Source organism: Pinus tabuliformis, chromosome 1_2 (assembly GCF_031772625.1).
Source record: "Pinus tabuliformis cultivar Carrire ecotype Pingquan chromosome 1_2, CPIR1, whole genome shotgun sequence".
Lineage (NCBI taxonomy): Eukaryota > Viridiplantae > Streptophyta > Pinopsida > Pinales > Pinaceae > Pinus > Pinus tabuliformis.
This window is the reverse complement of record NC_142298.1, coordinates 919,889,379-919,907,644: the sequence shown is the minus strand read 5'-3', so window position 1 is coordinate 919,907,644 and position 18,266 is coordinate 919,889,379. Positions and strand designations below refer to the sequence as shown.

General features: G+C 40.2%; 1 protein-coding gene across 1 annotated transcript in view; it reads left to right on the top strand.

Moving 5' to 3' along the window:
- The first annotated feature begins 4,080 nt into the window (after positions 1 to 4,080).
- LOC149208942 (uncharacterized) overlaps positions 4,081 to 18,266 on the top strand; it is a 122,270-nt gene continuing 108,084 nt past the window's right edge. Inside the window, exons 1-2 of the mRNA XM_089398464.1 lie at positions 4,081 to 4,367; positions 4,763 to 6,108. Coding sequence (XP_089254590.1) covers positions 4,862 to 6,108 — 1,247 coding nt within the window. The 5' untranslated portion in view covers positions 4,081 to 4,367; positions 4,763 to 4,861. The remainder of the gene's footprint in view (positions 4,368 to 4,762; positions 6,109 to 18,266) is intronic.

Sequence of the window (18,266 nt, the reverse complement as noted above, 5' to 3'; positions counted from 1 at the left end):
AGTTTTCTATTTGTCCTTCAATGTGGAATTGAAGTGCTTATATGTTCATGTATGCTCATTTTTAGATGGAGTACAAGGTCTTTGTAGGAGACACCTTGTGTTGCTAATATTTTCATCACTGGCTATATGTTGACATGATGTTTATGTGAGTTTTATTTATAGGAGAACATTTCCTTGAAGAGGAAATAACCACGTGTTTTATCAAAATACTTTTATGTACTCCTTTTCCACTGAATATATGGAGCAATCTAGCTATGTTGGCAAGCCCGGAGATGTAGCCCAGGAGGGGTGAACTCTGTCACCAAATCCTTTTTTCTTCTCTTCATGAATGCATATATGAGTTATGTGATGTTGTGTTGCTTATGCTTAAGTTTACATGTGAAAACTAACTCATAACTTGAAGAGACCTTTTGGAAAACTTGTTTTGTGTTAAGACCCATTTTTCCTTGCAAAGCGTCGGAGAACAATCCCTGTTTTTAGGAAGAGGAAATTGACCTCCTCCATTTTCATATTAGTAAACTATGTTTGAAAGTTGATAATTATATTTTCTTTTGTAGATTATGTAGCAAATAGAGTCCATTTTTAGTTAGAAAATTACTTTAAATCCAATGAAATTTTCATGCATTGGTAGAGTTATGTTGTGATACAAGTTCCATGCACATTGGAACTTTGTCCCAAATGTTTACCATATTTCAAATTGACCTATATATTCAAAAAAACGATCTCTATATTTCAAAATATATAACATTATGTTTAATAAGTATTCTACTTATTACCTAAAATTAAAGTTTACATTATTAACATCTTTCCCTGTTTTCAATATTGATTTAGGTGCCATTAAGGGGATGAAAACCCTAGCAATGGCGACATATCTAGTTGAAAGCACAGTCTAGAGTGCCTTTGATACAAGAGAAAAAGTTTTGGAATCTCATGCCATCAGGGTCGATAGCAAAATGACTGCAGAAAAGAGAACCGTGAAGGCTGTAAGAATATAGAAGTGACACATGACTGTAGCAACTACTAATGTTGCAGGGTCAGAGGACCCCAATCCAGTGGCTAAAACTTATGGAAAACTGTGGCTACATTCAAAGGAAATCAGAGGCTCCTGTAGAGTGGTAAGCCGAGGAACCGTCGTGCCGCTCCTTGGTTATATGTCGTTGGAGACAATGTGCTAGATTCACCAACTTGTTATTAGATGTTTGTCAAGCTCCCCTATGGGAAGTCACTGCTCGTTAGGATTTGATCCTTACATATGGTTCGAGACCTCAATTTTACTCAGATCTCTGAGTGTGTCTTCGCTGAGGCATGCTTTTCAAGGTAATCAGCTAGACAATGCTTCTCCTCTCTCAGTTTACAACATTGGTACCGATACAATTGTTTTTATGGTTCTTTGTTTATGAGGGGAGATTGGAGGTAAGCCTTCCTCCTCTCGAATATTTTCTTATAAAGATGTCATCCATGCTCGACCCACCTAAGGCAGATCAAGCCCAGGCAACTCCTGGGTCATTTTTTGTGGAAAATTATAAAGAAGTCCCCTCCTTAGAAATCTCTCACTCAGATCTAGAGGATCTCCATCAATTATATTCCGAGGAAACCCTAATCTGCCATTTTAATGCCTTATGGCTTGACAAAATCGATCTCCACGAATGGATCCATTCCTTATGGAATAAGAATTACAAGGTTATTTTTGCTCAAAAGGCTTCTTCATTATGTTATTTGGGGAATTGGAAGATTATCATAAAGCTTTATCTAAAGGGCCCTAGTTTCGGGGCATTGTTGGACTGGTTTTTCCCCTTGGTTCCGAGATTTTGACCCTTCCATTGGTGTCATTACCAAGTTGTCAATATGGGTCAAACTTCCTAATCTGTCATTTCACTTGTGGCACTACACAACTTTCAAGGCATTGGAGATTCTATGGGATGTTACCTTACTACTAATGCCTCTCGTGGGCAACTTGGTGTATACACCTATGGCAAAATTTGCGTTGAAATAGATATTAGTAAAGGGTTGCCAAACAAAATCAATTTAAAAGTCAATGATTTTCATTGGACCTAGGCTTTGGACTATGAGAATATTGCTTTTTGTTGCTGTTTTTGTCACCAAACATGCCATTTACAAAATTCTCGCCTAATGTTTAATTCTTAACAAAAGTGAAACATCCACAATTCCAAATCTAAAATTTGGAAGCCCTGCAACCCTCTTCCTATGGAGGGCAAGGCCTCCTCTACATTAGAAAAGGACGATGAAGAAGCTGATGATGAAATCCATCTAGGTTATAAGGTCCAAGACTAAGGGCCTCAAACATCTCTCAAGGCTCCTGGTGTGAACCATGCTCCTTCAAGAAGTCCAAAGATATTGAATAGTAATGCTTGTCCCGGTATATTGAAACGAGTTCATGAGTTGACTTCTTTGGACTTCGATAAAGAAACTCCTTTAGTGCACAATGATAATTTGAAGATCACTTTGATTAAACTACCTTTAGAAGGTTGGGTTAAGGCTTCAAAAAAGAAAGGAAAGAAAGGTCACCTTGAGGATCAAACCCAATTTGGGCGATTCTCCTCTCTAATTGTTTCTTCAGTTTCTTTACGTCTACTTTGCTATTCTTAGTATTGTTCATCTTTGCTTTTATACCATTAGTATAGGACACACTATGCTAGAAAAATAGTTATGATGACATATGCAATTTTATTTATGGTTGACCAATAGACTTACAAAAAAAAGTGCTGTATATATTCAAAAATTAGATTAATCAGAACTTTAACTTTATAGGTTGTTAAAATTTGAGAAGAGAAAAAGAGATTGCCAAGTAATTACATTGATCCAAATTTACTACTATAAATGATCTTCTTGTCTCTTTCTTGAATTTCAAATTTAAATGCGACATAATAATGTAAACTATGTTATGAAATTGATATCTACATCTATATCCCTCTCTATATATATAACCAATTTTAATAAGAACAAATTTATTATACTTTTATATTGATATGATCTCAAGGCTTAGTTGCAACTTTAATCACGTGCAAATAAAACCAAGCCACTTGAAATAACTTGTTAGTGGTCTAGATTTCCACTCCTATGTGCAATATGCCACCTAAAATAACCTACTAGTAGTTTATAAAAGGATAGACTTCCACGGGTGCAAGACGATAAAGTCTTAGGCTATTACCTAGTTTCCTCGAGTTTAAGAATGATGAGTTTTTATGTAATAAAAAATAATTTTAAATCATATTCAAAAATAAAAATATAATTTCAACATAAATAATGTTAACATAAGAATCAATATTATTTATAAACATAAATAATGTCCATATAAGAATCAATATTATTTATAATCATTACTCGAGATTTTTTTTTTTTTCCAACATCATTCACATACATAAAAGCCTACTTTCTTAGAATATAATCTTGTGCTAAACTTTTAAATAAATTATTTAAAAAAACAGATTACTGATTTAAATATGAGAAAATAAATATAAATATAAACATATATAAGAAAACATAACATATGAGGAAAATAATTGGGTAGAAAGAAGAAGTACTATGTTTAGGAATTCCACCCAATTTGTGATCTCCAACAAAAAGAGTACATTGGAGCTAGCATTCCATGGAGAGCAAAGATTCTTATTGCTCAATTAAGAACTAACTCTTGCATCGACTATGGTGCGAAAGGGTCATGGAAGAAAAACACTTAATGAAGCTTAAGAAAAACAAGTGTATACTTTTTGCACTTTTGGGGCAATGGAATATCTTTTTGCACTTCTCGGGCAATGGAATCAGAAAAATATTTCATTTTGGAATGTGATGCTTTCAAGACATAGGTACAATAATATGTTAACATGGGTTCCTTGACAATATCTGTTTAGTAAAGAGACTTTTAGAAAGTTGATTTAGCTCACCATTAATTTAAATAATAAAATAGTTGAATTTTTGTAATTTGAATAATAAAAAATTTGAATTACAAAAAACTAAAAACAAAAAAAAGTAATGATCTCATACACTATTTCTAATCTAATAAAAATTAAAATTTATTTCTTTCATTCATTCGTATAGAAATAAAGTTTAAACATATGAAGCCGTAAATGCGGGGCAATTGAACTCTTCCCATCCCTCCAGTGCGCGGAATATCTTGGGAAAAAAAACCGCTGTGTTCATTTTTGTTGATCAACAATTGCTTTTTATCATCGCCGCGAAGTCCAGGGTAGGTTTAATTCGCTTTTGTCCAAGGAAGCCTGCGTGCTTTTGTCGATGGTAATCTATTCTCCTTGGGAGGTGCCCCAATTTAATGTCAATATCAACAGGAGTGGAATTTTCGTTTCCAGCAGGCGCGAAGAGGGAATAACTAAGATAGTAGCTGTGCAAGCACTGTGAGTAGGAAAATATGTCTCTCTGCATATCTTTGTTGATGTGTAAAGGATGTGTGGAAAATGGGTCCAATTGAATGCCATCGTGTGGATGGTTCTTAGCGCAGAAGTATCCGTTTTTCCTTCTCACGGTGTAACTAGGATGTTTTCTTTTCGAGTCTGTATGGACATTTTATATGCTGTTTAATCATATACATAAATAAATGGGTAGCTGATTAGAATGTAACTATCCAGGAAAACAGAACCGCAAAACATCTGCATAATAACAAATAAAGAACATCACCAATGCTGCTATTTTTCCAGTTAATGGTTTGAGATTGAGAAAACCCAAATGGTTTATTCGTAGGTTCTTGGTCTTTTTCTTACTGATACCTGCAATTTTGTCAAACTGGTTGCAGGCATGAAATCGCATTAATTAAACCCTGTTTTGGGTTCTTGAGTAGTGCTATCTATAAAATAATACAAAACTCGCAACAATAGAAGGCTCCCAGGTCACTATGGAAGAGCCACCCCCACCTGCGGTGTTACCGTCATCTGAGGATACCTCCATTGTTAGCTCGCATAGCTTTGTCAATGCACCCCCAACTGTCCCTGTTGGTTTAGATGCTTCCACTCCTCAAATTTCTACGCCGGCAATTAACCAACCTGGCTTAACCATCCCTGTACCACCCGAAGCAGCTCCTCTAACTGCGTCATTAGTTGCTGCTTCTGCTGGCATGCCTCCTGCAGTTGTACCTTCCTTTGTCCGCCCAGCTATCGTAGCCCATCCATCGGTTATGCCCCCGCCCAGCATGCCTCTTGCAGCCTTGCCCATGCCAGTTGCTTCTGCTGTACCTGTTGCTGCACCACATTTCCCCCCTTCAACACCAAACGATAATTCTATTACTCCATCTATGCCCGTTCCTACTCCCATTGTAGCCTCATCTAGTGTGCCCCCTTCAGTCACAATTCCTGGAATTGCTCCCCTACCATTTATTGCTCCTATTCCTGTGCCTTTGTCGCGCCCTGTAGCTCCATCGCCCTTTATGCCTCCTGCTCGTCCCTTAGGAGCTAGTGTTTCCGTTGCAATGGATGTAGACAATACTGATGAACAAGATCAAGATGCAGACAACAAGGGAGAAAGTCCTTCGTCAAGTCCCGACCATCCAGAAGATCCTTCGGGAGCTGAGTATGAAATTACAGAGGAGAGCAGAAAGGTTCGAGAGAGGCAAGAACAGGCTATTCAGGAGCTTCTGCTGCGGAGGCGTGCCTATGCATTGGCAGTCCCTACCAATGACTCTTCGGTGCGTGCTCGTCTTCGTCGCCTGAACGAACCTATAACCCTGTTCGGTGAGAGGGAGATGGAGAGACGTGACCGGCTCAGAGCGCTCATGGCGAAGCTTGATGCGGAGGGACAGCTTGAGAAGCTCATGAAGGTTCAGGAAGAAGAAGAAGCAGCTGCCAATGTTGATGCTGAAGAGGTCCAGGAAATGGAAGGGCCTCAGGTATATCCTTTTTATACTGAAGGCTCCCAGGAGCTGCTAAAAGCTCGGACTGAGATCACGAAATTCTCACTCCCTCGGGCAGTCTCGAGGTTACAGAGAGCCAGGAGAAAGAGAGAGGATCCTGATGAGGACGAGGATGAAGAGTTGAAATGTGTGTTGCAGCAGTCAGCCCAGATCAATATGGATTGTAGTGAAATTGGAGATGATAGACCTCTTTCTGGATGTGCGTTTTCTTCAGATGGAACTCTGCTAGCAACGAGGTACTAATTTCTTATTTTTTCGTTAAAATTGCACCGTATATCACAATAAATATGAATGTGTATGTACATCAAGAGCAGAGTATCTACATCTTTTCTAAAATAACCTTTCTGGCTGAAAACTGGATAGTCAAATCTGATTTGAAAGAATCGACTCCTGCCAGGTTGAATAGCTTACCGAACTCTTGAAAAGCTACATGACAATGCGGATGCCATAAGAAGGAAATGTCAATTAATCTGATGACGCCCCACACACTTTGACCGGCCTGCCAAAATCATCCACTTTGCTCCCAAATAAAACTCCTTTTCAACGAAGTGGAGCAACAAAGAGAAGACTGTAAACTCCTTTTCAATGAAGTGGAGCAACAAAGAGAAGACTGTAGTGTGCTGTACTCCAGTTTCAAAACAGCCCAGCAACCTTGCAGTTCCACTAAATGTGCTTTATTGTTTCTGTCTGGTAACAGACGACACAACAAACATCTGCAATGCCAGTTTGATTAAGTCAATCCTTAACTTCTAAACTATTATGAACTTCGAAGAACTAACTACCCCAGAACTCTAGTCTTAAAAGAGAAGTGTGACTGCCAGATAATTTGACACCTCTGGAGTCTGAACCCATCATAGTTCATGATCACGAAGTTGCCATTTCCAGTTGAGATGATTGGCAAATGATCTACTTGGCCTAGCCTTATCATAAAGTTCCTTTGCCCAATAACTATAAGTGGCTTCCCAGTGCCCATTTAACCATCACCAATCCTTCCAAATAGGTCCGCAAGGTACTACCTTGATTATCCTTTAATCTTTTTTAAACATAGAAGTGGTCCATGTTGACATCTTAGTCACCCCATTTTATTATTTTTTTTTCAAAAAAATTTGAAACTATCTGGATCTCAAACACTGGGAATTAAGTTCTACTAAAATAGTATTACCATTTTAATTATTTTTGGAATGTCAGTTTTATAAGACATTTTAAAGTCACAGACCTCTTTTTTAACAATAGATGATTTTTTAACGTGTTTTCAGTTTTGACATTTAATTTGACACATTTTTGGATCAAAGTTTAAGTTAACAAAAATGAATTTGTTTTTGTTTGAAAATATAAGGTCATAACAAAATTCACATATTTCTTTTGTTGAACTTAGTGGGACATTTATGAGTTTATTATAGTTTCTTACGCTTGCAAAATTTTCCAGTCATTGAATTTGAACTTGAAAGCCAACTGGGTGACTTAGGTTGACATCACTGGAGATTCTTCCATAAGGCCATCATAAAATCTTTAAGTGATCATCACTACATTAGTGGCTGTTTTATGTACCTCTATAACTATGTTTATGATATTAGATGTGTGGTGGCTATTTAATGTAATCGGTCCCAATATTTTAATCATTGAATAACACCCACCATGTTAGTCATTAAATAAATGCCAGTAGTGGTTATGATTAGGGTTAAGTCATAGGCTTATACATAAAGAGGGAAGCTCATGGTGGAGAATATTCAGTATTGTATCTTGTGTCTTTGGCACTACTGGAGGTTGCACCCACAAAGTGGTGAAGAGAGCGCCCCCTCTTGTGAATAGGTGGCTAATGTAATTGTTTTTGAGGTTATATTATTGTGCCCATGGTGCTGGTGGTATATTTCTAAGAATTTCTGTGTTGTTTGACTTTTAATGCAAAACAGAGATTTCACCTCACAAGGAGGTTTTGCTGGATCTAGTCCCTGTGAACTTCAGCCTTAGGGCTTACTTGAAATATTAGTTTACAACAGCAAACAGCAGACAATATTTCATCGCACTTAAACCCAAGACACTAGGCAGCACATGAGAAAATATACCAAACATATGCTAACAAGTTTTGGACATTAGGGCACACTTTTCCAAGCATAAATTAGATCTGAAATTCACTTTATTACAGCAGAATTTATAGCAGTTAATCTGCCCTATTATCTTCAAAATGTTTGTCAAGTCAGTTAACAATTTCAGCCTCAAGTTCTGTCAAATCAGCAAGACATACAAGTGCTGGAAATTACCAAATCTTGAAGACAATGATAGCTGGAAATCAAATCTACAATTACATTAGTATTGGACAGTTCTGTCAAATCAGCAGGACATACAAGTGCTGGAAATTACCAAATCTTGTAGACAATGATAGCTGGAAATCAAATCTACAGTTACACTAGTATTGGACAGCTTCAGCCTCAAGTTCTGTCAAATCAGCAAGACATACAAGTGCTGGAAATTACCAAATCTTTAAGAAAATGAAAACACAAGCACACAATTATCAAAGCACCAGAAATACCCAGGAAACCCCAACTGGGGAAAACCTTCTAATTTGTGTTTTTATTGATCTGCTCAGAAAAATCTCAGTAATTAATCACAAATCACATGGGAAAAATTCCCTTCCAACTCTCTTTTCTTCAACACGATATACAACACACCCTAGACCGACCAATTCAGCCAACTCTACAGGCTGAACTGCCTTCTAGCACAAGCTATCTCGGTCTCCTTAAGCGATGCGCTCTCCCTGACCTTACACACTGATCTGGAACTATTTTCCTGGGCTCAAAACACAAATTCTTGCTAGTTTATAATCATATGATTCACCAAGTCTGCGCTCTTCTTTATAGGATCGAATTGCTCTTCAACTCAAGTGAACTGGCTCCTTGAACTGAAGTCAATCTGCCTCATTGAACTCAAGTCTAACTGACATCTGGAAATCAAGTGAACCGACCTTTCGAACTCGAGTCAAACCGCCTCACTGAACTGAAGTCGAATGGAGATAAAACCTCCATGCATGTTCAGTTCGATTTACTATTTTGACTATAGGAAAATTATAGAATTTTCCAAGTCAGCTCTAAGAGAAGTAAGACTGCGCCTTAGCTTCACATGCGGGTTCTTCTGCCAAATATAGTGCATTGTTAAATTTACTAGAACCCTTCCATCTGTACTTCAATTAACACTCCCTCTTAAAGAGGAAGGTGTTTTGTACTACACCCAATTTTATCTCTGAAGTAAACATAACTGCTCCTTGCCAAAGCCTTGGTCAAGATATTTGTTGTCTGCTCCTTTGTAGGTACATTCTGAATTCTGACCTTACCCCTTTGGACACAATCTCTGATATGTTGGTACTTGATCTCAATGTGTTTGGAGCGGTCATGAGACATTGGATTTTTAGAGAGCTTGATGCAACTCTGATTATCATAGTTTATGATCGTGGGCTCCAACCTTTGATTGAACAACCCAACAAGCGGCTTCCTCAACCAAATAGCCTTGCAAGTTGCCATGATGGCAGCCATGTACTTGGTCTTAGCCGAGCTCAGTGCCATTGATCTTTGCTTCTTGCTGAACCAGGAAACAACTGTTGACCCAACACTGAAAGCACAACCTGAAGTGCTCCTCATGTTTGCTGAAACCCCTGCCTAATCTGCATCTGTGAATTCTTAAAGACACTCCATCAATCTGCCTGTACAACAACCCATAATCTGTTGTGCCCTTGAGATTCCCCAATACGTGCTTGGCAACAACCCAATGCACTCTGGTCGGCTCAACCATGAATTGGCTCAATTGGTTAACTACAAGGCAAATCTCTGGTCGTGTGTTCACAAAATACAGCAATGACCCTATGAGCTGCTTGTATAGAGTGGCGTCCACTCGCTCACCTCTGGTAGCATCTACCTTCCTCCAATTTGTGACTAGAGGCATGGTCATGGGTCTGCAATCCTGCATGCAGAACCTGTTGAGAATCTCCCGCGTGCATCTGCCCTATCTCAAGAATATCTGTCCATTGCCCTGCGATACCTATAGTCCAAGGAAATAATGCATCAACCCTATATCTTTCATATCAAACTCCTATGTAAGATCTCTCTTATAATCACGGATGAGCTCCTCGTCCCCTGTTAATATCAAACCATCAACGTTCAACACAAGATTGAGAGGTTGGCTCTCAACCACAATACAATATAGGTTGGGGTCAACTCCAGTCTTGTGAAGCCCAATCCAAGAATATAGTTGTTTATTTGGGCATACCATGCCCTTGACGCCTACTTGAGCCGACAAAGAGCTCTCCTCAGCCTGCAAACATGCCTCTCTGCTGAAAGTCTCAAACCGCTCAGGCTGCTCAATACAAATCTCTTCCTCAACAATTTCGTTAAGGAAAGCGGTCTTCACGTCCATCTGGTGGATCCTCTACCCCATATACACTGCGATCACCAGAATAGTCCTAATGGATGAATATCGGGCTACCGGTGCAAATGTCTCATCATAGTCAATTCTTTCGACTTGAGAGAACTCTTTGGCCACGAATCTAGCCTTACACTTCTCCACGTTGCCATAGGCTGCATGCTTGATCTTGTACACCCAACGCGATCCAATAACTAATTTGCCATCCGGTCTTGGCACTATCTCCCAGACATCCTTCTGCATGATGGAAGAGTACTCTTCCACCATATCATCACGCCAAACCTGCTAAGTAGCTGCCTCCTTGTAACAAGAAGGATCTGGGTCTTTCACCTCAGTCATAAGTGCCATGTGTCCCATATATCTTTGTGGCTGTTTACTATGTCTGAATGTTGTAATGGGAGGTCCAACGCTCTCTTGAGCCTCCCGAATCAATTCGTCTTCTCACCTAGCTCGAACTCTCCCTATACTGGGAGTTACTCGCTGAGTGGGGTCCATTCTCTTTGCTCTCTTTTCCTATACGTGCGCTTTCTTTTCATTTGCATGTTGCTCGACTTGTCCAACAACTGGTTATGGTGAAGTCTGAGGAGTTGACTGAGCCTCTTGCTTGGGAGCTTGCTCCTCCTTTTGTGCTGTACCCTGCACATGCTCCAAGGACTTTTTGAGAGCCTTTCCTTCCTCGAACTTCACATCACGTCTGATCACTGTCTCCTTGAGTGTTGGAATATACGCCCTGCATGCCTTATGTTGGAAAATCAAGGGTTTTGTAGATTACTAATGACTTTCCTTACTTGATAATTACTTGTGATGTTAGTTGGGCTTTTATTACTTATTATTCTTTGTTCATCAAGCAATTACCAAAAACAATGAAGATCACAACGAGACAAAATACACAAGATATAGGCTCTTGTTGAGAAATCTAGGCCATTAGCATTAGGTGATTTCTCTTCTATTAGTCACTGATTGTGAATGCTTTTTACTTGTTTAGATTAGGATCTTCTTCATGTTAGATTATTAATGTTCTTCTTCATCAAACAATAATCAATGCATAAACAAAATAGACAAGAGACACAACATGTAGGCTATGAGCCAGGGCCAAAACCTCTCCATCTTGAGAGGAAAATCCGCACAAATTCTTATTATAGAGATTCCAATTGACTAATACCAAGACCAAGACCCTTGACCTATTAGCCACTCCAAGACCAAGCCACAAGTCCTCTTGATTGTCTTCCCTTTTCTTGACTCCTCTTCCTCTTGACATCGCTGTTCTCTTCATCAAAAATATCCAAACTATTTCTTGTGGCTATCATTCGAAAAACTCAGAGAATCCTAATTCCGGACTGTGTTTATGTGAGAATTCTTCACGCTTATTTATAGTTGTTGATGCATGTTAAAAAGCCGACTTGAGCATCGAATAGATGTGTCTCTTAAATTGTGAGCCAACATGAGTTTGTTTGCTCCTCTTTGAAGCCGACATGTTAGAGAGGACTATGTGCTTGTTGTTGGAGGGCTATTTAGAATTATATACAATTTATACATGCTCAAGAAGAGCTCTTCATACATGACATTAATACTATGACTCTAATGATAAATCCTAAGGCTCACAATGGGAGCCACTAACAGATAAAATCTCTTGCTCATGAAACCCATGAAGCATGGCTTACAATAATAATTTTATTTTCTTCATAACATCATTTACAAAAGTCACAATTACAGTCATTATGGAGACCGAACCTAGGTACACTTTTCAACACTCCCTCTTAACTAGGGAGGTATTCATAATGGTACTTGGGCATTCTCAATCTGAAGAATTTCTCATAGGAAGAATCGGATTGGTAACCCATCTGTCTAACATCATATCAACCAACATTGTCACATAGCAAGGCCTTGACTAACAACTCTATCCGCATGATCAGAGCACAATTCTGGCGAGACCAATGATTCATAAACACCAAAATCATTGTCTCTCAAGGTACATAGGTCATACTCCACTCGGGTGTTCACAGAGTATGACCTTCTTGGGACTATACCTATCTTGGATAGCAAGTCCTCAAAGAATATCGGTCCACGACTACTCTTATCTTGGATGCCATATCTCATCCTCAAAGAGTATTGGATGCCAGATGATTAACCAATCCTCTATTCTGTCTTCCCAGGTTAAGACGAGAATAATGTGTCTATCTCTCCCTCTCAATTAGGGAGGACATATCAATTCCAATAACATAATGTACTCATTCCTATGGAAGGAATGTACCTAAGCTCCTTCTTGGCTTAGGAATTTCCAAGTTTCTCCCAAGTAAGAAACTTGCTTCCAGGCTCCCTCTTAATTAGGGACCTACAACAGCTCCTCGACCAGCTGCTTGAAGAGCTCCTTCCTTCGATGTCATGAATTTCTTTGTCCAAGAGTCTTCATCTTTTGTGGCTTCTACATAGGGCACAGACCATCCATCACTTTCATCCACGAGTCAGTCATGTCATCATTCCTTTCATTAGAAAGTGATCCATCAGTCTTCATCTAGCCTTGCTTCATGTCATGTTGCTTTCTTCATGCCATATTTCTTTTGAAGGATCTTACATCCTTCTATATGGTCTTGTTGGAAGTCATCCACAGTTCTTCCCTTTGGCAGTCCTGCATAAGCCCATCCAGATATTTCTTTAAAAAATAGAAATGAACACTTAAATCAAAATTACCTTTGTGATGGTCTTTCATTATGACATCTTCTTGTAGGTATCTGCATCCTGCATACATGTTGACACATCTCCCAAAGATATCCATTGTCAAGGGTCTCCATCTTTTTTAGACTTCCATTAGAGTTTTCATATCTTTCCGGAAGATTTCCTAGTCAAATCTTCTTGGTCTTTTGGATGCTGATTGCCTTTATCATGGTTGCATATCTCGCGATCTCTTCTTTCCTTTCTTCACACATTCCATTCCTAGGAGCTTCCAATCATAGTTCCTTAATTGTAGTCAACCACCTCATACTTCATATGAGGACATATTATGTTGATTTCATCTAGTGTGACTTATGCCTTCTTGCATCGTTTCAGAGGAGATCCTGTTAATTTTATGTATGTTCTATGCTTAGAGCAAGTTATTTCAATTTTCACAGTTAGCTCAATATCTTTTCCAGATTAGCAATCACATCAGCATTAAAGTAAACTGCAGATAGAACATAAACATAAATCGTAGAAGACAAGCCAAGACAAGAGGACACAAGATGTGGTGCTAGCCAGGGACAAACCCCAATGTGGGGAAACCCTTGATCAATTCTTCTTATATGTTCTTCAATAGTTCAACAGAGAGAGAGAGAGAGAGTACATTGACAACAGAAGCCAACACTTTGACTTATCTAGATAAGAGCATAGATTATCTCTAAGAAGATGATACATGAGTTCAGTTGAAGACATGCTGCTTCAACTGATTCTCCAAGGTGACTCCTTCACCTATCATCGTGCTGCATCTTGTCATCATGTTGCACCTCACCGTGTTGCAACTATCATCACACTGCTGGACCTCATGACTGCTGCACCTTATGTTGCATTGCTGTTTGAACCATGTTGTCATATAGCATGTCTCATGTGCTTGCAGCACCATGCTTGCCACAACTATCCATGTTGTCCACGCTTGCCATGCTGCACTGTGCTTGCCATGCTAGTCATGCTGCACCATGCTTGCTGCTGTCATGTCACAGCTGCTGTCCCACCTTGCTGCCATGTCATAGCTGCTGTCCCACTTTGTAGCTGCTGCACAATGTCACTGCTGTCCTATGTCATAGGGCTGTACCATCATAGTTGCTATCCCAACATAGTCGTTGTCCATAATGACATTGCTGTCCCAACATTTTGGGCAACACCATGTAGCCCAACTGCCCTATATATATTAGCACTGTTGTACTAGTTGCCTTGCTGTCCCATGCATCTATCCATTAGTCCACAAACAACCCTCAATTCTATTGCATGCTACTGCTGATTTTTGCCTAGGCTTCTGTGCATGTACTAGTCTGGTTAGGGCACACCAACTAGCCTAACGTATAGAGAAAATACCCCTATTTGCCTTGCTGTCCTTAGAGGTGACTGCGGCCTGGTTAGGAGGTCTGTTCTAGATCTCTCGGCCATCCAAACTTTATCTCCCAATCGCTGTTAGCAATCCCTCACTGCGGCCCTATAAATGTGTCACTAAAACTGCCCATAAATCAGTCCTATGACTGCGACTGCCCTTCCAACAATCCTTTATTGTAGCGACATGATAACAAGGGAACTCAGCCCCTCCCCCAACACTTCGGATCCCTCCAAACAATAGCTAAGACTCTTGCTTAATATGCTGTCCACACAGCCCTTCCACACTGTCCAGGCAACCTCCTAATGCTGCGGCTAGGGCATGGGTAATGTCCTCCTTGACTGCATTTTGGTAGTGACCAGCGTATATGGTTGTAGGCTTCCTTCTAGATAGCGTTAGGGCTTCTCTTTCATGACTGCGTCCTTTAGATTAGGGCAGCGTATTCCTCCTTCTTGATTGCGGCTAAGGCAACCTCTTTTCTTCCACGATTAAGGCTTCCACTCCTAGATTTCTCTTCCACTAAAACCCAAGACAAGTGGAGAGAAAATCAAGATAGAAGTGTGTGTGTGTGTGTGAAATGACTCTCAAGTCATCTCCTTTTATACTAAAACGTTGAGCACATGTGGGGTTTATTTGGTTGCTGGCCGACCTTGACAAATTGGCTTATAACACAAATAAATTCATAATTCCATGAATACTTATCGGAATCGAATGATCTTTAGATGAATCCTACACCTCTCGATGAGAGGGATCCAAGAAAAATATCAGTTGCCATAAGTAATGACCCATATGGAGTTTGGCCCTAGTTGCCAATTTTAACACTACCTCTCAACTAGGGAGACCTCATTCGTTGATCCATATGTCCGATTGTACTATCTCTGCCATCAGTGCCCTGCACTGCTCTGCTCTACTGAACCATGAAGTAGAAGAATTGATCAAGAATGTCTCATACCATTCTCTACTGACCCGAAGTCAGTCCCATATGAAGAGAGTGTGTCATACCACTCTTACTGACCCGAAGTCAGTTTCATTTGATCCCAGATCAATATCACAACAGTGTTTCAAACCACTCATACTGATCCCAGATCAGTTTCATTGATCCCAAATCAATGGAGGTCATCCTAGCATAGGGAGTATAGTAGATACAACGATGCGTCCATCGATAGTACTACTATGGTCCCTAACCCCATTTCCCTGCTCATTGGCCAGATGAGAGGTACTTCCCATGAGTCCCAGACTGCATGGGTAGGATGCCTCGACAGGAGAACCATTCATCCTGTCCCTAAGTCGCCTCGGGGTATCACAGGGGAAGGCTGAGCCATTCACCCTGTACACAACGCACCATTAGGGGAGGGTGAGTCACCCTATGGTCGCGTGTTGCTCCAGTAAGTACCCCAAGCCCCTTGGAGCTCCCAGAGCTCAATGCATGCAACATGTAGGACCCTTATAAGAAGGTCTCTTAACGACTCCAAGTCGTTCGGGAAAGTCACAAATTTGACCTTTCCCCGGGGCTTAGACAAAATGTCTGCGACCTGTACATCAGTCTCAATGCGATGGAGCCTCCTCGCTCATCGACGTACCATATCCTAGATAAGGTAGTATCTGATGTCTATATGCTGGAGCAATTATAGAATATGGGATTCCTCAACAATCAAATTCCCCCTGGTTGACACAGAAGATCACGGTGGTATCCATCATGTGTACAAACAACTCACTGAAGAGCTCCCGCAACCAAGCAACTTCACACGAGGTCATACTCGTGGCTATGTATTCAGTCTCAGCGGTGCTCAAAGCAACCGTCTTCTGCTTCCTGCTCATCCAGGATATTGAGTAGAACCCAAAGAGAATCAGCGCTTAGAAGTGCTCTTGAGATCCTCCACACTGCCTGCCTAGTCAGCATTCGAACAATCATGCAGCTTCATATTTCCGGCAGTGTATCTCAATCCATGAGAGATTGTGCCCCGAAGACATCTCAGAAGATTCTTGGCACCAATCTAGTGAGGCTCAACCATATATGAGCTCATCATACTAACTGCAAATCATATGTCCAGACAAAAGTTCACCAAGAACATCAACGTGAATGAGTTTATGAAACTCAGAGGTATTTCCCAAATCTGGTTCGACATCACTACCATATAACTTCTGAAACTTAAGATCCTTGAGGTAGTCATGGGCTTGCAGTTTACCGTTCCACATCCAGAATCCAACTCCCTCTTACTTCTGCAAATGAGAGGGTCTGCACCTGTCAGAAATAGGTTGTCCTCAGACGATGTCGGTATGAGAGGTCTATCATCCACAACCTTCGAGCAATGGTTTGGATTGGCTTCACTCCTAGTGAATCATCTGCTTCATGAAACAGCTATCAATCCTCTCATACTAAGCTCGAGGGTGTTTTGCTTCAAGCCATAAAGGGCTTTCTTCCACCTGCACACATGAGATTCCCTATCATGAATCTCAAACCCCTCGGGTTGTTCCAAACCTGTGGACCTGCGACATGAGGGGAATGGTCCCCTTGCAAGATTTTCCTTCAGTACATCTCAGACATGTACCTTCATGCTCTTCTTGAATTCAGGCGTCCTTGTCACCATCTGACTCACATCGGGTAGGGCCCCATAATAGACCTCCTGTGCTATAGATGAGATGTGTCAATTAACATGGTCCCAAATGGACCATCCTGCAACTTGATACAAATTGCCAACCCTGAACCATGAGTAAAAGCATCTTTGAAAATTCAACTTTCAAACACGTACCTTTCCATCGATGAATGCCACCCTGAAACCTTTGACTTCCATTGTCGAAATGGACACCAGGTTCTTCTTGCGATCAGGTACATAAAAGAGATTCTGTAAATGAATCGAGTTACCCTCATTCAATTGAGGGGTAACATTTCCTACATCCTTTCCGGGATAGGTGGCATCGACTCTAAGTATAATCCCATGATTGTTTCCATCTCTTACCAAATTCGAGAGAGCACCCTTCTATCTGATGAAGTGCCTTGAAGCACTATAATCAATAAGCCAGATTCCTACAAAATCTGAAGGAGAGGGCCAATACAAGATAACGCTTCTTTATCTTATCATAAACAACATTTGATTCTTCATACCTGGGGTTCCTTGCTTTCCTTGAAGAGTCGACCGTTTCCTTGATGACCTGCATTACCTGTCAATCCTTCGATCATTGAAGATGTCCCGAGAATGATTGTTATCTTTATCAAAAGATGTTTCCTTGGCATTCGGACACTCCTTCGCATAATGGCCGAACTTATTGTAAGCAAGGCATCTGCCTTTCCTTTCACCTTGAGATCCGAACTTCCCATTGAAGTGATATGTAGGTAGGCCATCAGAAGCTTCCGCTGCACCATTATGATAATATACTCTGCTTCGACTTCACCCTTGGTGAATTTGAAGAGGGATGAGGAATCCATTGATCCTTTTGTCCTTTCCCAATTGTCTTCGGTGTTTGCTCTTTCACTCTTGCTTGGGCTTTATCTTCACCTCAACTCTGATACCATGTTAATTTTAGGTATGTTTTATGCTTAGAGCAAATTTATTTCAATTTTCACAGTTAGCTCAATATCTTTTCCAGATTAGCAATCACATCAGCATTAAAGTAAATTACAGATAGAACATAAACATAAATCGCAGAAGACAAGCCAAGACAAAAGGACACAAGATTTGGCGCTAGGCAGGGACAAACCCCAACTTGGGGAAACCCTTGATCAATTCTTCTTATATGTTCTTCAATAGTTCAATAGAGAGAGAGAGATAATACATTTACAACAGAAGTCAACACTTTGACTTATCTAGATAAGAGCATAGATCATCTCTAAGAAGATGATACATGAGATCAGTTGAAGACATGTTGCTTCAACTGATTCTCCAAGGTGACTCCTTCACCTATCATCGTGCTGCATCTTGTCATCATGCTGCACCA